We start from the raw sequence: 24,252 nt of genomic DNA, 5'->3' as shown, positions 1-24,252 counted from the left end.
ACTCCTAAGAAAGCTTCTAAAGCCTCGTGCTTGGTATTCCTCTGTGAATGTCTGTTCTCCTTCTCTTCCTAATGCATGCTTTCCTTTCTTCTTTGTAAACAAAATGTTGACTTCATGGCTTGATTGAAGACCTTATAAAAACTTAAATTGGCTTCACTTAACAGTGCAAAAAAAACCCCAAAAACAAAACCCCTTAATTTTAATTGGAAGAAAAAAATTGAATTCGTTGACTTCAGTTCCTGCAAAATCATGTTGTCTTCTCTGTTTACACCTAATGACTAACCTGTCTCTAAACCATTAATGGGGTGATTTCTAATTTCTGTCTCCTTTTCCTTTTTCTTCCTGCATCCCGTGTTGTCTGTGGTGGTTTGTGTGGTTGGACTCTCCCCTGGTCAGTATTTTTATTTCCAGGAGGTGTTCCCTGTCTTGGCTGCAAAGCACTGTATCATGCAGGCCAATGCTGAGTACCACCAGTCTATCCTGGCAAAACAGCAGAAGAAATTTGGAGAAGAGATTGCAAGGTTACAGGTGAGTTTCTTGGAAATAAATACTTGAGTCACTTGGCTCTCTCTTTTTTTCCTTCGTGAGATTCCCAGGTTTGTTCATAAAAACCTTTTCTACTCATTGCCCCTATCAGCAGAGAAAAGTGATTGTTTTTATCCTTAAGTTTTATGTGCTGGGTGCTTTTTGAAGTCTTATGTTGTATCGAAAAAATTATGTAAGATTTTCATTCAGTTCTCTTATTTATCCATTTTTTAAATATTTATCTATTTTGAGAGAGAGCGTGTGAGCACACATGCGAGCGGGGGAGGGACAGAGAGAGAGGGAGGAAGAGATTCCCAAGCAGGATACGCACTGTCAGCACAGAGCCCGACGCGGGCCTCGATCCCACGAACTGTGACATTATGACCTGACCTGAAATCAAGAGTCAGACGCTTAACCTACTGAGCCACCCAGGTGCTCCTCCCTGTTTTAATATAAAATAGTCTAAATTAATTACCAAGCTGCTTAACTCGTGGCACACCCTTTGTCTGAATTGGGATATGCAGTTCCACCGCTAGGGGACGACAGTGTAATACAGCTGACCCTTGAACAGCCCCGGTTTAAACTGTGTGGATCCACTTATACACAGATTTTTTATAGAACTGTAAATCTGTCATCTCTTCTCCGTGATTTTAGCATTTTCTTTTCTCTAGCTGACTTTATTATAAGAATACAGCATAAAAAGCATGTAACGTACAAAATATATGTTATTTGTTTATTTTACAGGTAAGACTTCTGGTCAACAGTAGGCTGATAGTAATTAAGCTCTGGGGGAGCCCAGAGTTGTAGCAGATTTTCCACTGTGGGGGAGGGTGTCGGGGCCACTAACCCCTGCCTTGCACAGGGTCAACTGTATCTGTGAATAGATCCTGTAAACAGCAGAGTGCCGTCTGTGCGGTTGTCCGTCCTCTCAGCATTGAGGTTGGCAGAAGCCTGCTGTGAACCTGGGTCAATGTCATGAGAGGGGCAAGGGCTGTTTATAGGAGTCGTTTGTATTTTGAGTATTGGTAAGCAGAGGGTAGGGAGAGGACTGTTAGGGAATTTTAAATATGGCCTGGATGTTAGAAGATACTCTGCAAGTATTATTTAGGAAGTTCAGATTAATTTGTCTTTTTATGAGAGAAGAACCCCAAGTCTTATAAAAAAGAAAATGTGTGCTTACACTTCACAACGGACGAAATCAAAGAAAGGCATACTTTTTATTTATGTTTTGAAAAGCATATTTTTTTTTAATAAAACACAGATATTCCAACATATCTCATTTGTCCAGAGTTCACTTTGATTACGGTAGCTTAGATTCTTACATAAAAATGCTTCTGAAAAAGGGGTTTCCATGGGAAGGATTTTTTTCAGTCTAGCAAATTTAAAGTATTAGAAATTTAGTTTCTTTATTTTCTAGAATTCTAGGACTATTAGTTTCAAGTAAGCTCTTACTTAGTGTCTCTGTCTATTAAACCAGTCACGTAAGAGTTCTTTTTGAAATTTTGATATTTAAAGTCCCGTGTGGAAAAAGGAAACTGTTTCAACCTTGAGCAGTGAGAGATAAAGACTTTTTCCAGTTACAGACGCGTAAGCGTTTGTAGCTTCAGTTTTATAGCGTTAGTCATAGGTCAGAAGTTAGCACAAAAGGGCCGTGCCTCTTTCTAGGCCTGAGATTTTGTTGTCGTTGTTGCTTGATTTGAACTCAGAAATAGGCAAACAGAACAAATAGACAAAAAAAAAAAAGATGACCAAGAAACCCTAATCTCTGTAGTCTGTGGCTCAAAGTACCCCATGAACCTGATAAAGATCATTACATGGTCCTACCGAGAAACCAGCTTTTCAGTCGTTGCTGTGAGCAGTGGGGAAAAAAAAAAAAACATTGGAAATGTCAGGGAAATACAACACAGCAGATAAAATAACAGCAAAGTTAAGACTGTTGCTTGGAATTTACATCTGGGGCCAAGACAAATTGTGGCTGGGCGTGTAGGGCTCATGAGATGCCCTACCAGGATAGTGCCCTTTATTTGGCTACAGAAGCCTGTATACCTGATCATCTTGGTGGAATCCCTAACACTGACAAAGTATGGCTGTGAAAAAGGCGTACAGATATATGGATACAAAAATGTGTCTCAATAGAATGGATGTGTGTCCGATTTATTTAATTCATTAATGAGGGACCAAGTGAGATGGTGAAACTGGTTTTGCGAAAGTATTGTTTTTTCTTAGTTGTGACAGCAGTTTGTAGGTTTTAAGGAGACTCTTCTTACCAGGAGATATGTGCTGAAGTACTTGGGGATGAAGGCTCATGGTGTCCGAACTTCAGTTCCAAATGATTCTGCAAAAAAGCCCCCTCCCATGTGAAAATGGTAAAGCAAATATGGCAAATTGGTAACAATTGTTGAACCTAAGCATGAGTCTTCTGTTATTCATGGTTGTTTTTTATTTCTCTTCTGTTTATATATTATCATTTTAAATTTTATTGTCAAGTTAGCTAACATACAGACTAGTCATGTCTTCAGAAGTAGATTCCTTGATTCATCAGTTACATAGACACCCAGTGCTCATCCCAACAAGTGCCCTCCTCAATGCCCATCACCCATTTTCCTCACCCCCATCAACCCTCAGTTTGTTTTGTGTATTTAAGAGTTTCTTCTGGTTTGCCTCGCTGTCTGTAACTTACCTTTCCTTCCCTTCCCCTATGGTCTTTTGTTAAGTTTCTCAAATTCCACCTATGAGTGAAATCATAGATCTTTCTTTGACTGACTTACTTCATTTAGCATAATACCCTCCAGTTTTATCCACATTGTTGCAAATGGCAAGATTTCACTCTTTTTCATCGCTGAGTGGTATTCCATTTGTGTGTGTGTGTGTGTGTGTGTGTGTATGACTTCCAACAGTTATGATGGACATATGGACTCTTTCCATATTTGGCTCTTGTTGAAAGCGCTGCTATAAACATTGGGGTATATATGCCCCTACAAATCAGCACTCCTGTATCCTTTGGATAAATTCCCAGTAGTGCTATTGCTGGTTCATAGGGTAATTCTATTTTTAATTTTTTGAGGAATCTCAACACTTTTTCAGAGTGGCTGCACCAGTTTGCATTCCCACCAACAGAGCTTAGAGGGTTCCCCTTTCTCCACATCCTCGCCAACATCTGTTGTTTCCTGAGTTGTTAATTTTAGCCACTCTGGCTGGTGTGAGGTGGTATCTCTGTGTGATTTTAATTTATATTTCCCTGATGATAGCGATGTTAAGCATGTTTTCATGTGTCTGTCTGTCATCTGGATGTCTTCTTTGGAAAAGTATCTATTCATGTCTTTTGCCCATTTCTTCGTTGGATTATTTGTTTTTCAGGTGTTGAGTTTGGTAAGTTTTTTATAGATTTTTTGATACCATTTATTACATATGTCATTTGCAAATATCTTCTCCCATTCCATTGGTTGCATTTTAGTTTCATCGATTGTTTCCTTTGCTGTGCATAAGCTTTTTATCTTGAGGAGGTCCCAGTAGTTCAATTTTGCTTTTATTTCTCAGCTTCCAGAAACATGTCAAATAAGAAATTGCTGTGGCTGAGGTCAAAGAAGTTGCTGCCTGTTTTCTCCTGTAGGATTTTGATGGTTTTCTATCTCACATTTAGGTCTTTTATCCATTTTGAGTTTATTTTTGTGTATAGTGTAAGTGGTCCAGTTTCATTCTTCTGCATGTTGCTTTCCAGTTCTGCCAGCACCATGTGCTAAAGAGACTATTTTTTTTTTCCATTGGATGCTCTTTCCTGCTTTGTCAAAGATTAGTTGGCCATATGTTTGTGGGTCCGTTTCTGGGTTCTCTATTCTATTCCATTGGTCTGTGTGTCTGTTTTTGTGCCAGACTGTCTTGATGATTGCAGCTTTGTAATACAGGCTAAAGTCTAGGATTGTAACGCCTTCAGCTTTGGTTTTCTTTTTCAACATTACTTGGGCTCTTTGGGGTCTTGTGTGATTCCATACAAATTTTGGGATTTGTGAATATGGAACCACGTTGATTGATTTGCGAATATTGAACCAGCCCTGGCAGCCTGGGAATGAATTCCACTTGATCATGGTGAATAACTCTTTTAATGTACTGTTGAATTTAATTTGCTAGTATCTTGTTGAGAATATTTGCATCCATGTTCATCAGGGTCTGTAATTTTCCTTTTTAGTGGGGTCTTTGTCTGGCTTTGGAATCAAGGTAATGCTGGCTTCATAGAATGAGTCTGGAAGCTTTCCTTCCATTTCTATTTTTTGGAACAGCTTGAGAAGAGTAGGTATTAACTCTGCTTTAAATGTCTGGTAGAATTTCCCTGGGAAGCCATCTGGCCCAGGACTTTTATTTGTTGAGAGATTTTTGATAACTGATTGAATTTCTTCACTGGTTATGGGTCTGTTCAAATTTTCTATGTCTTTCCTTTTGAGTTTTGGTAGTGTGTGGGTATCTAGGAATTTGTCCATTTCTTCCAGATTGTCCAGTTTGTTGGCATATAATTTGCATAGTATTCTCTAAAATACAAAATTCTGGGGGCACCTGGGTGGCTCAGTCGGTTAAGCGTCCGACTTCGGCTCAGGTCACGATCTCGCGGCCCCGTGAGTTCGAGCCCCGCGTCGGGCTCTGTGCTGACTGCTCAGAGCCTGGAGCCTGTTTCAGATTCTGTGTCTCCCTCTCTCTCTGCCCCTCCCCCGTTCATGCTCTGTCTCTCTCTGTCTCAAAAATAAATAAACGTTAAAAAAAATTTAAAAAAGGAAAAAAAATGAAATACAAAATTCTGTTTGTATTTCTGTGGTGTTGGTTGTGATCTTTTTCATTCATGATTTTATCTATTTGGGTCCTCTCTTTCTTTTTGAGAAGTCTGGCTAGGAGTTTACGAATTTTGTTTATTCTTTCAAGAAACCAGCTCTTAGGTTCACTAATCTGTTCTGCTGTTTTTTTTAAATTCTATATGGTTAATCTCTGCTCTAATCTTTATTATTTCTCTTCTTCTGCTGGCTTTGGGCTTTCTTTGCTGCTGTATTTCTAGCTCCTTTAGGTGTAAGGTTAGGTTGTGCAGTTGGAACCTTTCTTGCTTCTTGAGATAGGCCTGGATTACAGTGTATTTTCCTCTTAGGACTGCCTTTGCTGGATCCCAAAGGGTTTGGACTGTCATGTTTTCATTTTCATTTGCTTCCATGTATTTTTAAATTTCTTCTTTAATTTCTGGTTGACTCATTCATTCTTTAGTAGGATGCTCTTTAACCTCCATGTATTTGGGGCCTTTCCCAATTTTTTCTTGTGGTTGATTTCAACTTTCGTAGTGTTGTGATCTCAAAGTATGCATGGTACGATCTCAGTCCTTTTATTTTTGCTGAGGGCTGTTTGTGACCTAGTGTGTGATCACTTTTGGGGAATGTTCTCTGTACGCTCAAGAGGAATGTGTATTCTGCTGCTTTGCGATGAAAAGTTCTGAATATATCTGTTGAGTCTGTCTGGTCCAGTGTGTCATTCAGAGCCATTGTCTCCTTATTTATTTTCTGCTTAGATGATCTGTCCATTGTTTTAAGGGGAGTATTGAAGTCACCTACAACTACGGTATTATCATCAATATGTTTACGTTTGCGATTACTTGATATATTTGGGTGCCTTCACATTGGGGGCATAAATATTTACAATTATTGGCTCTTCTTGATGGATTAACCCCTTAATTATGACATAATGCCCTTCTTCATCTCTTGCTACAGTCTTTGTTTTAAAATCTAGTTTGATCAGGGGCGCCTGAGTGGCTCAGTCAGTTAAGCCTCTGACTTTCAGCTCAGGTCATGATCTCACTGTTCGTGAGTTCAAGCCCCATGTCGGGCTCTGTGCTGACAGCTCAGAGCCTGGAGCTGGCTTCAAATTCTGTGTCTCCCCCTCTCTCTGCCCCTCCCCTGCTTGTGTGCTCTCTCTCTCTCTCTCTCTCTCTCAAAAATGAATAAATAACATTAAAAAATTAAAAAAAAAATCCAGTTTGTCTGACATAGGTGTGGCTGCTCCAGCTTTCTTTTGACATCCATCTCCTCACTTTCAGTCTGCAGGTGTCGTCCGGTCTAAAATGAATCTTTTGTAGGCAGCATATAGATGGATCTTGGTTTTTTTATCCATTCTGATACCCTGTGTCTTTTGTTTGGGGCATTTAGTCTGTTCACATTCAGTGTTGTTATTGAAAGATACGGATTTAGTGCCATTGTGTTACCTGTAGGTTTCATGCTTGTGGTGATGTCTCTGGTCCTTTGTAGTCTTTGCTGCTTTCCACTCACAGAGTCCCCCTTAGGATCTCCTGCAGGGCTGGTTTAGTGGTCATGAATTCCTTTGGTTTTTGTTTGTCTTGGAAAGCCTTTACCTTTCTTATTCTCAGTGACAGCCTTGCCGAATAAAGGATTCTGGGCTGCATATTTTTCCTGTTCAGCACATTGACTATTTCCTGCCACTCCCTTCTGGCCTGCTAGGTTTCAGTGGACAAGTCTGCTACTATGCTTATGTGTCTCCCCTTGTAGGTTAAGGCCCGTTTGTCCCGAGCTGCTTTCAGAATTCTCTCTTTATCTTTGTATTTGGCCAGTTTCATTATAATATGTCACGGTGTAGGTCTGATTTTGATTTTGAGGGGAGTTCTCTGTGCCTCTTGGAGTTGGATGTCTGTTTCCTTCCCCACATTAGGGAAGTTCTCAGCTATAATTGGTTCAAATAAACCTTCTGCCCTTTTCTCTCTCTTCTTCTTCTTCTGGAACTCTTAGGATACAGATATTATTTCGTTTCCTTGAGTCACTTAGGTCTCTAATTCTCCTCTTGTGATCTAGTAATTTCTTTTCCCTCTTTTTTCCCAGCTTCATCATTTTTCATAATTTTATTTTCTATTTTACACATTCTCTCCTCCGCTTCTTCCATGCTTGCTGTCACTGCATCTAGTTTATTTTGCACCTGATTTATAGCATTTCTTCATTTATTGTGACAATACCTTAGATCTTTGCTCTCTGCAGCAATAGATTCTCTGCTGTCTTCCATGCTTTTTTCAAGCCCAGCTATTAGTCTTAAGACTATTAATCTAAATTCTTGTTCAGATATGTTGTTTTGAGCGGTTCTCTGGCCGTCATTTCTTCCTGGATTTTCTTTTGAGGAGAATTTTTCCGTTTCATCTATTTGGCTAGGTTTCTGTCTTTTACGGGTTCTAATCGCTTGTTAAGTGTCCTGCACCTGTGAGTACTACCGTATTTTAAAAGGGGTCATACGCTGTGCAGGGCCTGGCGCTTCAGAAGGTGTCTTTTGACTGTGTTGCCTGCGCTCTGTTGCTGCATCTTTGGCTGTTCTGTCCCGCTGCTTTAGTGGTGGATTGTTCGGACCTTCCACCAGGTGTGCGTGGCTTTGTCCGTTGAAGCAACCCTGGACAAAAGGAAAATAAAGTGAAGGCGGGGGAACCTTAGCCTGTACAAAGAAATGAAAGGGGTGGAAAAAAAACACCAGGCAGAGAATCAAAGAAACTATAAGGCTTAATCCAGAGAGAGAAGAAAATAGGAAGGAGATATAAAATGTAAAATAAAAAGGGGCGCCTGGGTGTCTCAGTCGGTTGCGCGTCCCGCTTTGGTTCAGGTCACGATCTCACGGGATCGGGCTCTGTGCTGACAGCTTAGAGCCTGGAGCCTGCTTTGAACTCTGTGTCTCCTTCTCTCTCTGCTCCTCCCCCACTCATGCTCTGTCTCCCTCTCCTTCAAAAATAAATAAAAACATTAAAAAAATTTAAAAAAGAAAAGGTATATAAAGAATAGATTTAAATGCCTGATCAAACAAGCAGAATAAGAATTGACCAAAAATCAAATCAGAAACTACGAGCTAGATTCCAAAGGGAAGAAAAAACAAGAGGAGGGTAGAAAGAAAAAGAAGGGAAAAGAGTGAAGAGAAGGAAACAAAAGAGAAAAAAAATCAAAATTAAAAATTAAAAAAAACAAAACCAAGTCATATCTCTCTGATAGATAAGACTTAAAAAAAAGCCCTAAAACTATAATGTCTGCCCACCTGGCAAAGTTAATACTGATTAATAATTAATACTAGTAATGTAATATTACTGAAACCTAGTTTAGTTTTCCAAGACGTTTTCTGTAGTGTTCTTTCACAGCTGGTCTGTGCAGAACAAGGTCCTCACGTGGCATCTGGCAGCTGTGTCTTACCAATCTTTAGTTGGTAACCACCTCCCTCTCCTTGCCTGCCATATTGAGTTGTGTGTTTCTTACATGATGTCTGTTACCCCTTTTTTGTTACTTGTGTAAATATTCAATCTTTTTATATTTTTTATTAAACATTTTCTTAATGTTTATTTTTGAAGGAGAGTGTGTGAGTGGGGGAGGGGCAGAGAGAGAGAGAGAGAGAGATAGACAGACAGACAGACAGACAGACAGAATCTGAAGCAGGCTCCAGGCTCTGAGCTGTCAGCGCAGAGCCCGACATGGGGCTCGAATTCACAAACTGTGAGATCATGACCTGAGAGGAAGTCAGACGCTCAACGGACTGAGCCACCCAGGCGCCCCCATATTTCAATCTTTTTAAAAATGATTTTGAGTTTTTCTTCACTTTCTTGCCTGAGTTCTGTCAGTTCCTGTTCCACATTTCTCTTACTGTCTGCTATCACCTGCTGTTGTCTAGGCCATCTGGTCCTCTGTTCGCGTTTTGTGTTCTTTTGATACTGTGATTATATGCTTAAGTTTTTAGTTTATTTTAGGTTTTTCAGCATGCTGTTTTCATCTGCTTTGTGACAATATTTCCTTGGTGAATTTTCATTACCTATTGGAAAGTTACATGCTCATTTTCATCCTTTTCCTTCTGGTTTCTTTGTGTTGAAGCAGATGGGATGCCTTTTCCGTTACTTGTGTTTGGATGAGATTGATTTTAGGTAGAGGAGTCGCAAGAGGCTCCTGAGTGGGGGCATGCCCCCCTCCGGTCGTGTGGTAGCGTTCTGAGCCTCTTTGTGTCGGGGCTCCCTCCTCGGCTTCACTTCTTTGGCTCTCAAAGCCTAGCCTGCTTGAGGAAGGACTCTTCCTCCGTACCTGTGTTTCCCTGAATCCCTCACGGCCTTTCCTTTGCGAGGTGCTGTGTCCGCTCTGAGAGTCTGTTATTTTGCGGACCTGTTGGAGTGCTTGCCCCCTTTCTTCTTTTTCCCTGGTTTCACTCCTCCTATCTGCTTCCCCCGGCCTCCCTGCCCTCGATTAACCTGCCTCTTGCTCTCAGCAGTTCCCTGTCGGGATGAGGCCTCTCAGCACTCCATTTTTCCTGCGACCTCTTGGTGGCTGATGAGGACCAGTTGGCTTTGCCTTTATCATCTGTTGGCACTTGTTTCCTTATTCCGTTTCATTGTTTTCAAATTTGCTTCAAGTCCTTTTCACTCACGGGGGTGGGCCCTTAGCAATCCCTTTTTTTCCCCAGTGTACTTGGTGTATCTTATCATTCTAGTACCAACTTTGCTATTTGAGGGGAGTGTTTGACCACATATTTACGAATCACATTTGAAAAGCGATTTAAATTTGTGCCCTTTCTCATCTCCTAGTATAACTAAAGATGTAGCTTTTGTTTTGCTCTGTTGATTTTGCATGTGAGCTACCTCTTATTTAGAATAGTTCAGTTGACTTTTTTAGGTTTTCCTGGTGTATAAAACATCATCTGTAGATGATCATTTTTTCCTTTTCTTTATACCTTGTTTATACCTCTTAATTTCATTTTTTTATCTAGATGTTTTGACACATTCTAAGGTTGTTGATGATACTGTTTCATTTTGGCTACAGGAATATTTTCTGCTAAGTATGTTAGCAGGTTTGGGGGTTGAGATTTTATCATGTTAATGAATTGGATATCTATTTTGATTTTACTAAGATTTTCAAAAAGATCAGTGATGAATATTGAATATTATCAAATGCTTTTCAGTATCTGTGGAAATAATTTGATTTTTAAAAATTTAAATCTATTATTTGGATAATACATAAATAGGTTTTCTTAAACCATTCTTGTATTTCTATAACTTTGCTGTTTCATATTTGCTTTCTCTCCTGTGGTTACTCTCTATAGATGTTCTTTATATGCCTGAGAATACTTTATATTCTCTAGTTGTGGTGTCCAGGGTTCTGAATGTCTGGTAGGTCAGACTCATTAATTATGTTATTCACATCTTCTATAATCTTACATTTTTTTTTGTTTACTTGGTCTGTCATGCTGAGACAGGAGTGTTAAAATCTTCCCCTCTGATGAGGGGTAAGTTTATCAATTTCTCATTGTAACTTTATATACATAGAGTCTTGTTAAATGCAAAATTTAAGAAGTTTTAGGTCTTTCTGGCAGATTGGCAGATCTCAAGCATTAAGCACTGAATTTATCCCTGATGATGCCTTTGGCTTCATTGCCTCTGTTATCTGCTGTTATTATATTTGAAACCACCTAAGTAATGTAATTTAAGCTCTAAATTTATGTGAGGCATATGCTCATCTTATGAATTATGAAGGTAGACCTTTTATTTTTGTTTTTAAATGTTTATTTAGAGAAAGAGCGTGAGCGGGGGAGGGGCAGAGAGAGAGGGAGAGAGAAAATCTCAAGCAGGCTCTGCACTGTGAGTGCAGAGCCCGACACGGGGCTCAGTGTCATGAACCGTGAGATCATTACCTTAGCTGAGATCAAGAAGTCAGATGCTTTAACCACCTGAGCCACCAGGTGCCTGAGAGTAGACCTTTTTAAAAAAATCTATTCCTTTTTTTTTTTTTTTAAGTTTATTTATTTTGAGAGAGACTGCACAAATGGGGGAGGGGCAGAGAGAGGAGGACAGAGGATCTGAAGTGGGCTCTGTGCTGACAGCAAACAGCCCGACGCAGGGCTTGAACTCACAAACTGTGAGATCACGACCTGAGCTGAAGTTGGGTACTTAACCGACTGAGCCATCCAGGCGCCCCTAAAAAAATACGTTCCCGTCAATGCTGAGGTAACATGCTTCTTTGTTGACTTCTTGTGTTGGCTGGGTACTTTTTTTCTGACCCAGCCTTTCACTGTTGGAGTAGACATTTGAGGTTCCTGCCTCCATGTGGGGCAGTGAGACGAATGTTTCCGTAGATGGAGATGTGTTTGTTTTAAGACCCCTGTTTCAGGTCTTCATGAGAGCTTGTAAGACGTTTTAATTGCTAGTCCTTTGGGTTATAGAAATACTCGACAGCCAGCCTTCCTCAATGTTGGTTTATACTTACTGGCCTCACTTACTATACTTACTGGATTTTTTTTTTTTTTTTTTTTTTTACTTGGTAATTCACACATGTGTTGGGACGGATGCCTACTATGTTTATTCTTCATTTTTGATATTTTGGAATTTTGGGATGGGATAATTTTTAGGTTATTCTGTTGACCACATTGCTGGAAATGCATGTCCTCAAAGAAATTTTTTAAAAACCATTGCTTAGATCATTGGTTGAGAAAAACAAAACTTTTTTTTAACATTTTTTTTTTTTTTTTTTTAGCACGCAGCAGAATTGATTAAAACAGTGGCATCTCGCTATGATGAATATGTCAATGTGAAAGACTTTTCTGACAAAATCAGCCGTGCCCTTTCTGCAGCAAAGAAGGATAATGACTTCATCTATCATGATCGAGTTCCAGACCTTAAAGATCTGGACCCAATTGGCAAAGCCACACTTGTGAAATCTACCCCAGTCAGTGTCCCCATCAGCCAGAAATTCACTGGTATGTCAAGTACTCAGATACGCTTTAATCTTACTCATCTTTTCCCCAGTTTAATCTGTTGTTTTTGGTAGTGAAATCACATAACTGCTATTGTATGTTTTGAATATGATTTGCATTCATGTTCAAGATGAATATGAGAATAAAAATGAAGTGTTGTATCTATAGTGAAAATTCAAGATGGAAAGTAAATGGTAATAAACCATGCAGTCAGAAAATTTGAAAGTACATTTGAGTAATGATTGAGACTTTAAGCATTTGTCATTTTAACATTTGTTATATTATTTAGGAGTCTGCTATTAAAAATAAACATTCATAAATATGACTTTAAATGTATAAACTTACAGAGTCATGGTTGTATGGGATAAATGTTATAATATCCTTGGATTTTGTAGATGTATTCAGTGTATAGTAGTTTCTAGCTGAGATCCCAAGGATAGTATTGTACGTTATTGGGAAAGGCTGATTATTTTATTTATTTCTGTTTAGCAAACAAGATGTGTTTACCATGTGCCAGGGACTCTTAAGTACAGATAACTAGCTCATAATTAATATTCTCACGGTAGTCTCATGAGATGGGTACTATTGTTATCCATAACCCTTTGAGTGATGAGGATATTGATGCACAGAGTGCTTGAATAATTTGCCCGATGTTGCAGAGCTAGAAAGTGGTGGAAGGAGCTGGAAATTAAACCCAGGCAATGTGGACTGCTTAACCAGTATAATCAACTAATAAAGAGTGTAGATCTTCTTCACCAAAGAAGTCAATGACAAACACATCTTGAAACGTTAAGAAAATTAAGTTCAAAGAAAAAGCTCTCATTGTTCGTGAATATAGTGCTCTAAAAATTCTCTCCATCGTTGTACTTTCAGTAGTGATTTAGTTTTGATTTTTAAATATTTGTAGACTTTTTATGTGACTATAGGAAAGGGAATATGAGCATTCACTTTACAGATGGACTTTGTGTCTTGAAATTTTGTTGAAATTCACATTGCTCATTTTAGATTTGTTTGAAAGTATGGTTCCTGTGTCAGTGCAGCAGTCGTTGGCCGCCTATAATCAGAGGAAAGCTGACTTAGTTAACAGATCAATTGCTCAAATGAGAGAAGCCACCACTTTGGCAAATGGGTAGGTATAGCTTTAACTTCCATAAATATATCTGTGAAGTTGTAATGTTTTCTGTTTGATTGTTACCCTAACTAAATAGTTTATGAGCGTTTGGTTTTCTGAGCTTGGAAGTAGCAAATACACATTCCTGTGTACTCTGGGTGGATGCTCTATCTGCGAAGTCCTAGGAAATAGACTTGCAAGAAACTCGGTTACTGAAACTAGTGAGAGTGTTTGACCACTAATTTACATGGTAGGAGATACTTATTTGAGGGAAGTGAGAAGTAGAAACGAACTTGTAAGTTAAGATAGATAGCATGGTACATGGTTCAGCATTCTGAACTAATTTTTGTTAATGGTGGATTGAAGAGTAACAAAATAATTCATTGGCTTTTAAAGTGTCTTCAGTATAATTTTCAATGAAGTACAACAGATAGACCCACTTGAAGTGTATAGTTCAGTTCTTTCTGATCAGCTTACACCATGTAACCACCACCACCGCGATCAAGGTAGAGAACATTTACATCACCCTGAACAGTTGCTTTGTGCCACTTCAGTCCTTCTTCCCCTGGCCCTTAGCCACTGCTCATCTGCTCCCTGTCACCCTAGGTCGGTGTCACTTTTTACACAGGTTAATAGAAACATTATAGCGTGTGCATCACATTACATGTACATTACGGTATACAGCACGTTAGGGTGTTGCCGCAGTATGTACGGATGGAACCCTTGCGGTATGTTCAGCGCACGTAGCGTGTACTCAGAATGTGTTCGGCTTCTTTCACTTTGCGCAATGTTTTTGAGATTCATTGTGTGGTATGTATCAGTTTGGTCCTTTTTATTAGTGAGCAGCATTTCATTTTATGGTTAAATAGCAGTCTATTCTACATTTGCCTGTTGGTGGACATTCCACGTGCTGTGAGCACCGATGTGCAAAGCTTTGTGTGCACAGGTTTTATTTCCTTCGGGTAAATACCTAGGATGACAGTTGCTGAATCGTCCGGTTGCTGTAAGCCTGACTTCATGCAGAACAGCCGGATTGTTTTCCAGCCTGGTGGCTCCAGTTCATATTCCCGCCTGCACTTTTTGGGAACCCTGCATCCGTGGCAGCACTTTGTATCGTCAGTCTTTTTAATAGTTTTAGCCATTTCAGTATGTGTGTAGCAGAATCTAATTGTGGTTCAGTTTACATTCCTGTGATTACTAATGATGTTGAGTAACTCTTCGTGTGCTTACTAGCCATTCGTCTGTCTTTTGTAACGTAGCTGTTGATATTTTATGCTCGTTTGTTAAAATCGAGTTTTTCTTGTTCTTAGTATATTTTAGAGCAAGTCCTTTGTCAGGTATATGTAACTGAGAATTTTTTTTTCCTAGTTAGTTTAATTTTTCAGGTTTTTAATTTTGATGGATGCATGGATTTTCACCTGACTTTTCTTTTTCTAGCAAGAAAACATAAGTTTACCTTAATGACTCCTCCGTTATGTAAATGAAATAATATTTGATACTGTGCTACAAAACTGAGAACAGATGAAGATTCTGTGATTAATATCTAGATCAGTTTTGTAGTCTTGACGTTCTGCTTAGATGACATGAAATTACAACTATTTTGTGTATTATTTCTGACTCGCCAGTGACAGGATAACAACCAGAAGTATGGTAAAAGTTTGTGTTTTTTAAGATAGAATTTTTGATTTTTAATTTCTTAGACTAAAAGAAGTTAAGTTTGAGCTTGAGCTCAAGGTAGCTCATGTTTTTTAATGTATATTTCTTACTTTTTGGCTTTTAATTCTGAACTGTGATCTTAATTCTTTAACAATTTTGTTTTAATTTTATCAATCACTGATTTCATTTTTTTAGTCCTCTATCTTTGCTTTATTTTTCCATTGATGAGGGTTGTCAATTATTTTGGGGTGTGAACTCCATTGCTATTGATTAGGATATTCAGGAGATTAATGTTAAAAAAAATTTTTTTTAATGTTTATTTTTGAGAGAGAGAGAGAGAGAGAGAGAGCGAGCGAGCATGAGTGGGGGAGGGCCAGAGAGAGAGGGAGACACAGAATCGGAAGCAGGCTCCAGGCTCTGAGTTGTCAGCACAGACCCCGATGTGGGGCTCGAACTCACAGACTGCGAGATCATGACCTAAGCCGAAGTCGGACGCTCAACCGACTGAGCCACCCAGGTGCCCCTTTTTAAATTTTTTTTTTTAACGAGGAGATTAATGCTTTAAAGATGGTTTAGACCTCAAGATGACACAGTATCTCATTTTTTCAGGGTGTTAGCTTCCCTTAATCTTCCAGCAGCAATTGAAGATGTGTCTGGAGATACTGTACCTCAGTCTATATTGACTAAATCCACATCTGTGATTGAACAGGGAGGCATCCAGACTGTTGATCAATTGATCAAAGAGCTACCTGAACTACTACAAAGAAATAGAGAAATCCTAGATGAGGTATGTTTTAAGAGATTTGTTTTTCAAGTAAAAACTGCTCTACGCCTTGGTGTCCAGTGGGGATAAGGACTGGTTGCTTCCTTTTGTTGGGTTTCGTAGGGTAATACTCACCATCTTGATGAATGTACTGTGGCCGAGGGCCTGCCTTTCAACTTCAAGAGGAGTTCTGATGGAGGGAGAATGAATTCATACATGCCTTAAGGGTGTATAAATGCACACTAATGAAACTCATGTGACCATGATATAGTATTGATATACTGTGAGAAATTACCGTCACACAAACTGTTCAGACTCTTCATAATTAATGATTTCTTTTCTATGAAAGATTAGATTTCTTGGTAAATGTAGAATCAGACTGAGGAGGTTAGGCCATCAAATGTTTTATAAGCCCACTGTATCCATCTTCCAGTAAGAGAGGGCATTTTATCAATGGGTATGGAACACTAAAGTTTTTTGGCCAAAGTCAGCTGTTTGACAGTGTTAATTCTCCGTTTACAATGCCTTCACCTCTTTCTCCTCATTGATTCACTTCTTTCTTTAGTGATAAATATATTCAAAATGGTTATATAGGCTTTTGCCACTTGAGGAGTCACGTCTTTCAGGTGACTTCTGTTAATCAGTGCTTTAGTCCATGGTGTTTAGTTTTCAGCTGACTTGCAGAGAATTTTGTATTTACATCATTTCCAAGTACTTTGGGACAGGGATAGAGGACTTAAGTAGCGTTGACCCTTGCACAGCATGGGGTGCTGACCCTCCCTCCCCCATGCAGTCAGAGATCTGAGTGTAACTTTGGACTCAGACATAACTACTCATAACCTACTGTTGACTGGAAGCCTTACTGGTGACATTAATAGTTAATTAACCCATATTTTGCATGTTATATATATTATATTCTGCATTCTTAAACTAAGAAATGTTACTAAAATCGTAAAGAAAATCATAAAATCCTAAGAATCCTACATTCATAATATTGTACTGTAAAAAATCCGCATGTAAGTGGACCTACAAAATTCAAAGCTATGTCATTCAAGGAGCATCTGTACAGTGTGAACCATGGGGAGGAGAGTATTTACCTCCTGGGTTTTGTTTGTTTGTTTGTTTGTTTTCTTTTTAAGGGTTTTCTAAAGTAAAAGAGTGAAACCTGTAACCTATGGAACATAGTACGTGCTTAATAAATGATAGCTGTTATTACTATTACCACCATATTACTATGATGATGAGAGTATAGTCACTATACTAACTGATGCAGAAGTGGTTGTGGTGGCATATTAGCTACTGAAAAAGGTTAGAAAACTTACATGAAAACTTACTGCAGTATTGGCCTGGGGAATCTGATTCATGAGCGGTTCTACATTAATTATACCATCAATGTTACCAACCTCATCTATGTAGAGGTAGTCAGTGATCAGATAATTGAAAGCAAACAGAATTGATGGTACAGAGTTCAGTGCCAAAACCTTGCTGTACCGAGCTTGTTAGAAGTGCAGCATCTCAGACCCCATCTCAGACCTTCTGAATCAGGATTTGCATTTAACAAGATCGCAGGGTCATTTGTGTGTACGTGAATATTTAACAGACACTGCTCTTGAGGTCATAGACTTGGTTGATTTTTATGTCAAGCAAGCTTTTATCTGGTGTTGCAATTGAAAGGACGTTACAATAGTAGAGAGCCATGGGGAGAACAAGGGGGAGAGTGCTATTTAAGGTCACACGAAAGTGGAAGCAGCAGGAAGTAATTGACAGGGAGGGAGAAGACAGATGCTGGAAAATGCAGGTATCGCAAGGCAAATATCCATTTAGTCAGTGGAAGTTACAGTCGTAAACCATTCTTCAATGTTGGAGTTGGAGTTGGATTTGATTCCCGGGTTTTGTTCTTAGCTGTGACCCTGGGCAGATTACTTAACAATCCTGTCTCATTTGACTTACCCCCCAAAATGGGAGAATAGTGTGTATCACGTAAGATAGCTACCAAGTGGGATCTTGCGTGTACCTGCTAGTTGGTAGTTATTAAATATCACTGTATTTCCTTGATTGTAAGATGTCATTGACTAGAAGATGCATATTTGATCTTGAAACGAGTTCTATGGAAAAAGAACACTGCCTATTGAAATGCTGTATTTCAGTGTAGTTGTGAGGAGCATTTTGGTAGAAATACTAGTGTGTGAAAAGCTTCCCTTCTAATTACAGTCAAACTGGCATTCTGAGTGTGTATGGTACATGTCTGTTGCCTGCCTGTCTTAACATGAGGGACTTTTACTTGCCTCATTTGATGTTTCTAACAGCCTTCCGGAGTAGTCATTCTTACCTGGTCAGCTGTACTTGGAGAGTCTCCTTTGAAGTAAGTTGTGAGTTGTGGAGTCAGGTTGGGAAGCTGGTGTTCTTTGGTGGCTTTTAGAAATTTAGTCTTGATTTTCAGAATTTTGAAGTGTCCAATTAGTTTAATTTTTAGATAATCAATTTATCATTGCCAGGGATCTGTTGGGTCTTTTAATCTTCACTCCCTGTCCGTGGATTCTGTTTCTTCAGTTATTTCTTTTCCGTTATCTCCTAACGAATTTCTTCTAGTGAATGATGGTTCTTTTGATGATGATCAGTTTTCATATCTCTTAACATTTCTTTGACTTTTTCTCTTTGCGCCTCTGGCCCGCCTTCGGCTCATTAATTGGTTATTAGCCGTGCTTTTTGTGCTTTTCAGCCATTCTGTTGAGTTTTTGGTTTTCATTTTATTGATACCTTTTGTTTTCATCATATCTGATTCTTAAAAAACAATCTCCTGTGTTTATTTCACAACTGCATGTCTGTTTGTTTTTGAGGTAAAATTTGCATAACATAAAAGTCCTCATTTTAACCTTAAAGTGTACAAGATGGTGGCATTTAGTGCATTCGTCTTGTTGTGCAAGCGTGCACTGTCCAATTTCAGAGTGCTTCTATCACCCCCGGAAGAAACCCCCATCCTCATTAGCAGTCACTCCTCATGACCCCTTGCCCCGTCTCTAGGCGGCTGCTAATCTGATTTCTCCCTCTGGATTTGCTTCTTCTGGACATTTCATGTGAATGGAATCGTAGACGGCATGTGCACCTTCTGCCTCTGTCACTGAGCACGATGTTTTCAGGTTCATCCGTGTTACAGTGTCAGCACTTAATTTCTTTTTATGGATGAATAATACTTCGATCGTATGGAGGCATCACCTACTGTTTATCCATTTATCAGTAATAGATATCTGGGATGTTTCGCTTTTTTGGTTATTAATAATGTTACTTGGGAACGTGTTTTAAGCACCTGTTTGAAATTCTCTCAGGTATATACAGAGGAGTGGAGTTGCTGGGTCATATAGGAATTCTATGTGCAACTTTTTTAGGAACCGTCGAACTATTTTCCAGAGCAGCTGCACCAGTTTACATTCTTACCAGCAGTGTGTGAAGGTTCCAGTTTCTCTGCATCCTTGCCAACCCTTACAATTGTTCTGTTTTTCAATTCTAGCCAGCCTTGTGGGTATGGAGTGGCATCTCATTGTGGTTTTGACTTAACCTTTATACAGAAAATCCTAAAGTTAGTGGTTTAATAGGGATTGCACTGAACGTTTTGAGCAATTTGGGGAGTATTGCCAATCTTTACAATATTAAATCTTCTGTGAATACGGAAGGGATGTCTTTCCATTTATTTAGGTCTTCTTTAGGTTCTTTCAACAGTGTTTAGTAACTTTTAGGGTATAAGTCTTGCACCTCCTTGGTTAAATTTATTCCTAAGTGTTTTATTCTTTTGATGCTATTTAAATGCAGTCGTTGTCTTAATTTCCTTTTTGGATTGTTCATTGCTACACTATAGAAATGCAACTGATTTTGTATGTTTCTCTTGTATTCTGTAACTTTACTGAATTTGTTTATTATTTCTCATGGTTATTTTGTGGATTCCTAAGGATTTTCTTTATGTAAGGTCATGTAATCTGCAAGTAGAGGTAGTTTTACTTCTTCCTTTTTGGAATCTTTGTTTAAAGTAGTTTTGGTGTATGGGTATACATGTTCTCTTAGTTACTCTTCCCTTTTAATTTACTGAATAAGGTAATGGCTAAATACAGCCCTGCATCTTATAAGACTTTGTGTTAAATATGTCGTAAGTTGGATTTGTGCAACAGAACTGTCGTACCAGTTGGTACCCCAGCCAGTAACGTAGGGTTACTCAGTCCCATCTCACTAATTCTCACCTGTCTTGAGTCTGATCATTTAAAAAGTGTTTTAAATTTTTTATTATCAGAAATGATATTTCATTGTTGCTTTGCCCCCTTTTTAAAAGTCATTAAGATTGTTGGATGAAGAAGAAGCAACTGACAATGATTTAAGAGCAAAATTCAAGGAACGCTGGCAAAGGACACCATCTAATGATCTCTATAAGCCTTTAAGAGCAGGTAAAAATGTGCATAAATGGCTTTCGCTTGCATAAGTTCCCCATTTTTTTAAAGGTGTTATTTTTAAGTAATCTCTATATCCAGCGCGGGGCTCAAAGTCACAACACTGAGATCAAGAGTCATGTGCTCTTCTGACTAAGCCAGCCAGGTGCGCAATAAATTCCCGATTTGGACCCACATTTTTGATTGATTAAATTAGGGTCATTTGTAAACCAGTAGTTACTAAAACTACTATTATGAAAACACAGGTGTTTTTCTCAGTTCATTGTAAGATAAAAACTAAGTAACAGAGGTAGTCCATGTTCATTTCATTGTAAGAAGTTCGGATTCTTAAAAATGGTATAAAGTAAAAATTAAAATGATTCTGGGGGCGCCTGAGTGGCTCAGTCGGTTAAACCTCTGACTTCGGCTCAGGTCATGATCTCACGGCTGATGGGTTCGAGCGCTGCATCAGGCTCTGTGCTGACAGCTCAGAGCCTGGAGCCTGCTTCGGATTCTGTGTTCCCCTCCTTCTCTCTGCCCGTTCCCCACTCACACTCTGTCTCTCTGTCTCTTAAAAAAATAAATAAACATTAAAAAAATTAAAAAAAAAAAAGATTCTGTAACTCTCTTTTCCTATTCCAGGGCCTGTGCATCTTTTTTGTTTTTTTTTTAAAATAGCTTCCCCATGGGAAGCATATTTGTAAAAAATAAATGAGATCATATTATATACATATGGTTTTGTAATTTAATTTCATTTAGTAGTGGGTGGAAAATAGGAATTTTATCAGTTAATTAAAAAAATATTTTTTTAAACGTTTATCTTTCGAGAGAGAGAGAGAGAGAGAGAGAGAGAGAGAGAGAGAGAGTATGGTGGGGGAGGGGCAGAGAGCTAGGGAGACACAGAATCCACAGCAGGCTCCAGGCTCGGGGCTGGAACTCATGAACCGTGAGATCATGACTTGAGCCGAAGTTGAACACTTAACCAGCTGAGCCACCCAGGTGCCCCACCAGTTAATTTGAAGTCAAATTATTATTTTTTAAGACTTTAATTATTAAGATTTGTGTTTGTTAGATAAATGTCGTTACGGTTGCTAGAGACTTGTTTTACTTCTCTGTAAAAGGAATTAATACAGTTGATTTTTTCTGAAAATATATTTGCTGTTCTTTAAAGTCAAGTTGAAACTGATCTTTTGAGAATAAGTTGTAACAATTTTTGGAGTGTTTCTATCTTAATGAGTTGGAGGAATACATTAAACTGATGTCAGCTTTTTTTTGGTGGGCAATAACCATAAATGTATTTTAAGGTTTAACTGCAATTTTCCAGAAATAAAAAATGCCAAGAGTGACAGGAGCTCAGTTTCTGTTATGTAGTGAAATGGAACCCATAGAAGAAGGGGAAAAGGTAAATTTGGAGCGCAGAACTAAAAGTATAACCAACCCATAGATGTTACTGTTCAAATCAGTGCTGTGCTCAAGTGACATTTTTTTTCCCCGACAGAGGGAACCAACTTCAGAACAGTTTTGGATAAAGCTGTGCAAGCAGATGGGCAGGTGAAAGAACGTTACCAGTCTCACCGAGACACCATTGCCCTTCTGTGTAAGCCGGAGCCTGAGCTGAACGCTGCCATCCCTTCTGCTAACCCAGCGAGGACCATGCAGGGCAGCGAGGTAAGAAGATGCATTGTCATGTGGGTGGTCATCTGCTTATGAAAACGACGTTCAAGCCATTATGAGCACAATGAATTGCCAGTTTCATAGTGTCATCTTTTAAAAAATGCAGACACAAATTGAGGTTCGTATGTATAAAGTAGAACATATACATTGTGTAGTATGTAACTACATTGGTGATATTACTATCCTATAATAATAATTTCCATTTATTGAGTGTTTCCTACGAGCTTAGTACTGTATTCTGGATACTCAGTATGTAGTTCAGGTTTTATAAAAGGAAGAGGCTTGGAGGCGTAGAAACTTCCCTGAAGTAGAAGGACTGGGTTTGGCCAGATGTTTTTCTGACCACACCTTTTTTTGTTTTTAGTTCCATCATTCCCTGCTTCCTTCCACTGTATTCCACTGGGACTGTCTCTAAGGGAAAAATCAACCAGCTGTGCGTGTTAACCCATGGGTAACGTCATCGTGGCATTTCTACCTGTGACAGGAAGGGGAAGACCAATAGTAGGGCATGTGAGTCAGAAAGTCCTAAGAGGAGAAGGTGCAAATATGCCTTAGTGGCTGATTACTGTGCCGTGATGTAGTAGAATAAGATAGAGGCCCTGAAGTGCATAGGAAAATAAGCCAAAGGGCAAGAAATGTTTGCTGAAAACTTCTTGAAATAGGTGAATTTCCTGGGGTAGTAGGTCTCAAAAGTTATCAGTGTTGTGCGTTGTCTTTCCACAGAAACATTTCATGTATTTATTCAACCAAGACTTCTTGGATACGTAAGGCACTATGCTAGGTACTTGGAAAAATCAGCAATGAATCATACACAACCTTTACCCTCAATTTTCAGTCCAGTGTGGAAGATTAGCCATATACAAGGAGAACTGTAATACAGGGTAGAAATGCAGAAGTGTTGTGACTATAGAAAGTGTGCTGGGGCACCTGGGTGGCTCAGTTGGTTGAGCATCCGACTTCGGTCCAGGTCATGATCTCGAGGCTGACAGGTTCGAGCCCCGCGTCAGGCTCTGTGCTTATGGCTCGGAGCCTGGAGCCTGCTTTGGGTTCTGTGTCTTCCTCTCTCTCTCTGCCCCTCCCCCGCTCATGCTGTGTCTCTGTGTGTCTCAAAAATAAATATAAACATTAAAAAAAAAAAAGAAAGTATGCTGTGAGGATTTAGATGACTAAGCACTTAAATGCTAGCATTTCTGAAGAAGCTTCTTAAGAAATTGGCACATGGTGAGAACAGAGTTGACAGGCAGACGGAGTGAACACATAAACTCCGAGGAAGACTGAGTGGGTATGTCCAGAGACGCTGTCAGAGAGATTCAGTGGAAATGAGCCCCCACGGTGAAGATTGCATGGTTGAATGTGCACAGAACCCAAATCTCTCAAGGTGGGGGGAACCTGACGGAACAAAGAATATCCATTAGATGCTTTAAGGAAGTGGGAGGAAGGAAGAAGGAAGGTGGTTAGATTGCTTTGTGAGGAACAGAGACTGCCGACCCACAGAAGAGCAACAAAATCTGGCCCTGTTTTTATTTTTGGGAAAGAGAAAAATCCCTGCTTAGTATCCTCTTGTCTCCCTTCCTTCCTTCCTTCCTTCCTTCCTTCCTTCCTTCCTTCCTTCCTTCCTTCCTTCCTTCCTTCCTTCCTTCCTTCCATTTTATTTTTAACTAATCTCTACCCCCAACACGGGGCTCGAACTTACAACCTCAGGATCAAGAGTCGCATGCTCTATTAACTGAGCTGGTCAGGTCTCCCCTCTGCTTTTCCTTTTCGGCATCTTGTCTGTGACTTAGAACTTAGCACGGCTTCTGTCCTTTGATTCTCCTGCTTGCGGTAGAAAAGCAAAAATGGTCTATGCGGAGGACAGTTGGAATTAGCACGCAGTAATGTGTTATTATATGCAGTTGTTGATTCGTAGTGGTGTTACATAGGGGAAGAAGATGTGTATGGTCAATACGAAGTTACTCTACTGAAGCTAGATTCTCTGGATGGAAGCAACAGAAAACCTCAGTGCTCTGTATATTCGTTCATCATGTGCCTTTATCAAAGCTATTTCAGGTAGGTGTCGTGGTTGATGATGCATTTTAGCCGGAGTTTTTTTATGATAAAAACATAGTCATTTGAATTCTGGTATTAAAGTGATAGAAAGTACACACTTTATTAAGGCAGCTCCGATCTTAATGGTAGGCTCTTTCTTCTTTTATTGTGAAGGGGTCTTGGTCACAAGACCATCTTGGTCTCTTTGGCCATTTGTTTTTACGTATTGAGTTGCTCTGAAAAATTTTGCCAGCTGTGGGTAATTTGTGTTGAAAAATCCTTTTTTAAATACCTAGGACTGCTGCTGTGATAGTGCACCTCCGATCAGCTAGGGTGCAGAATCTAGTCCATATCTGGGCAGCCAAGCC

At 39.3% G+C, this 24,252-nt stretch overlaps 1 protein-coding gene across 2 annotated transcripts in view; it reads left to right on the top strand.

The window, feature by feature from the left end:
- The window catches only part of LOC102961764 (programmed cell death 6 interacting protein), a 73,919-nt gene that overhangs the window by 26,980 nt on the left and 22,687 nt on the right, over positions 1–24,252 (top strand). Inside the window, exons 7-12 of one of the 2 annotated variants that reach the window (XM_042957031.1) lie at positions 397–528; positions 12,024–12,246; positions 13,249–13,372; positions 15,620–15,797; positions 20,089–20,200; positions 21,681–21,850. In XM_042957031.1, the coding sequence (XP_042812965.1) occupies positions 397–528; positions 12,024–12,246; positions 13,249–13,372; positions 15,620–15,797; positions 20,089–20,200; positions 21,681–21,850 (939 nt within the window). The remainder of the gene's footprint in view (positions 1–396; positions 529–12,023; positions 12,247–13,248; positions 13,373–15,619; positions 15,798–20,088; positions 20,201–21,680; positions 21,851–24,252) is intronic. The other variant, XM_042957032.1, reaches the window with a different exon arrangement.

The sequence above is a fragment of the Panthera tigris genome, chromosome C2, assembly GCF_018350195.1.
Source record: "Panthera tigris isolate Pti1 chromosome C2, P.tigris_Pti1_mat1.1, whole genome shotgun sequence".
Taxonomy (NCBI): domain Eukaryota; kingdom Metazoa; phylum Chordata; class Mammalia; order Carnivora; family Felidae; genus Panthera; species Panthera tigris.
Note: the sequence above shows the minus strand (reverse complement) of the source record. Positions and strands in the feature narration are given on the sequence as shown.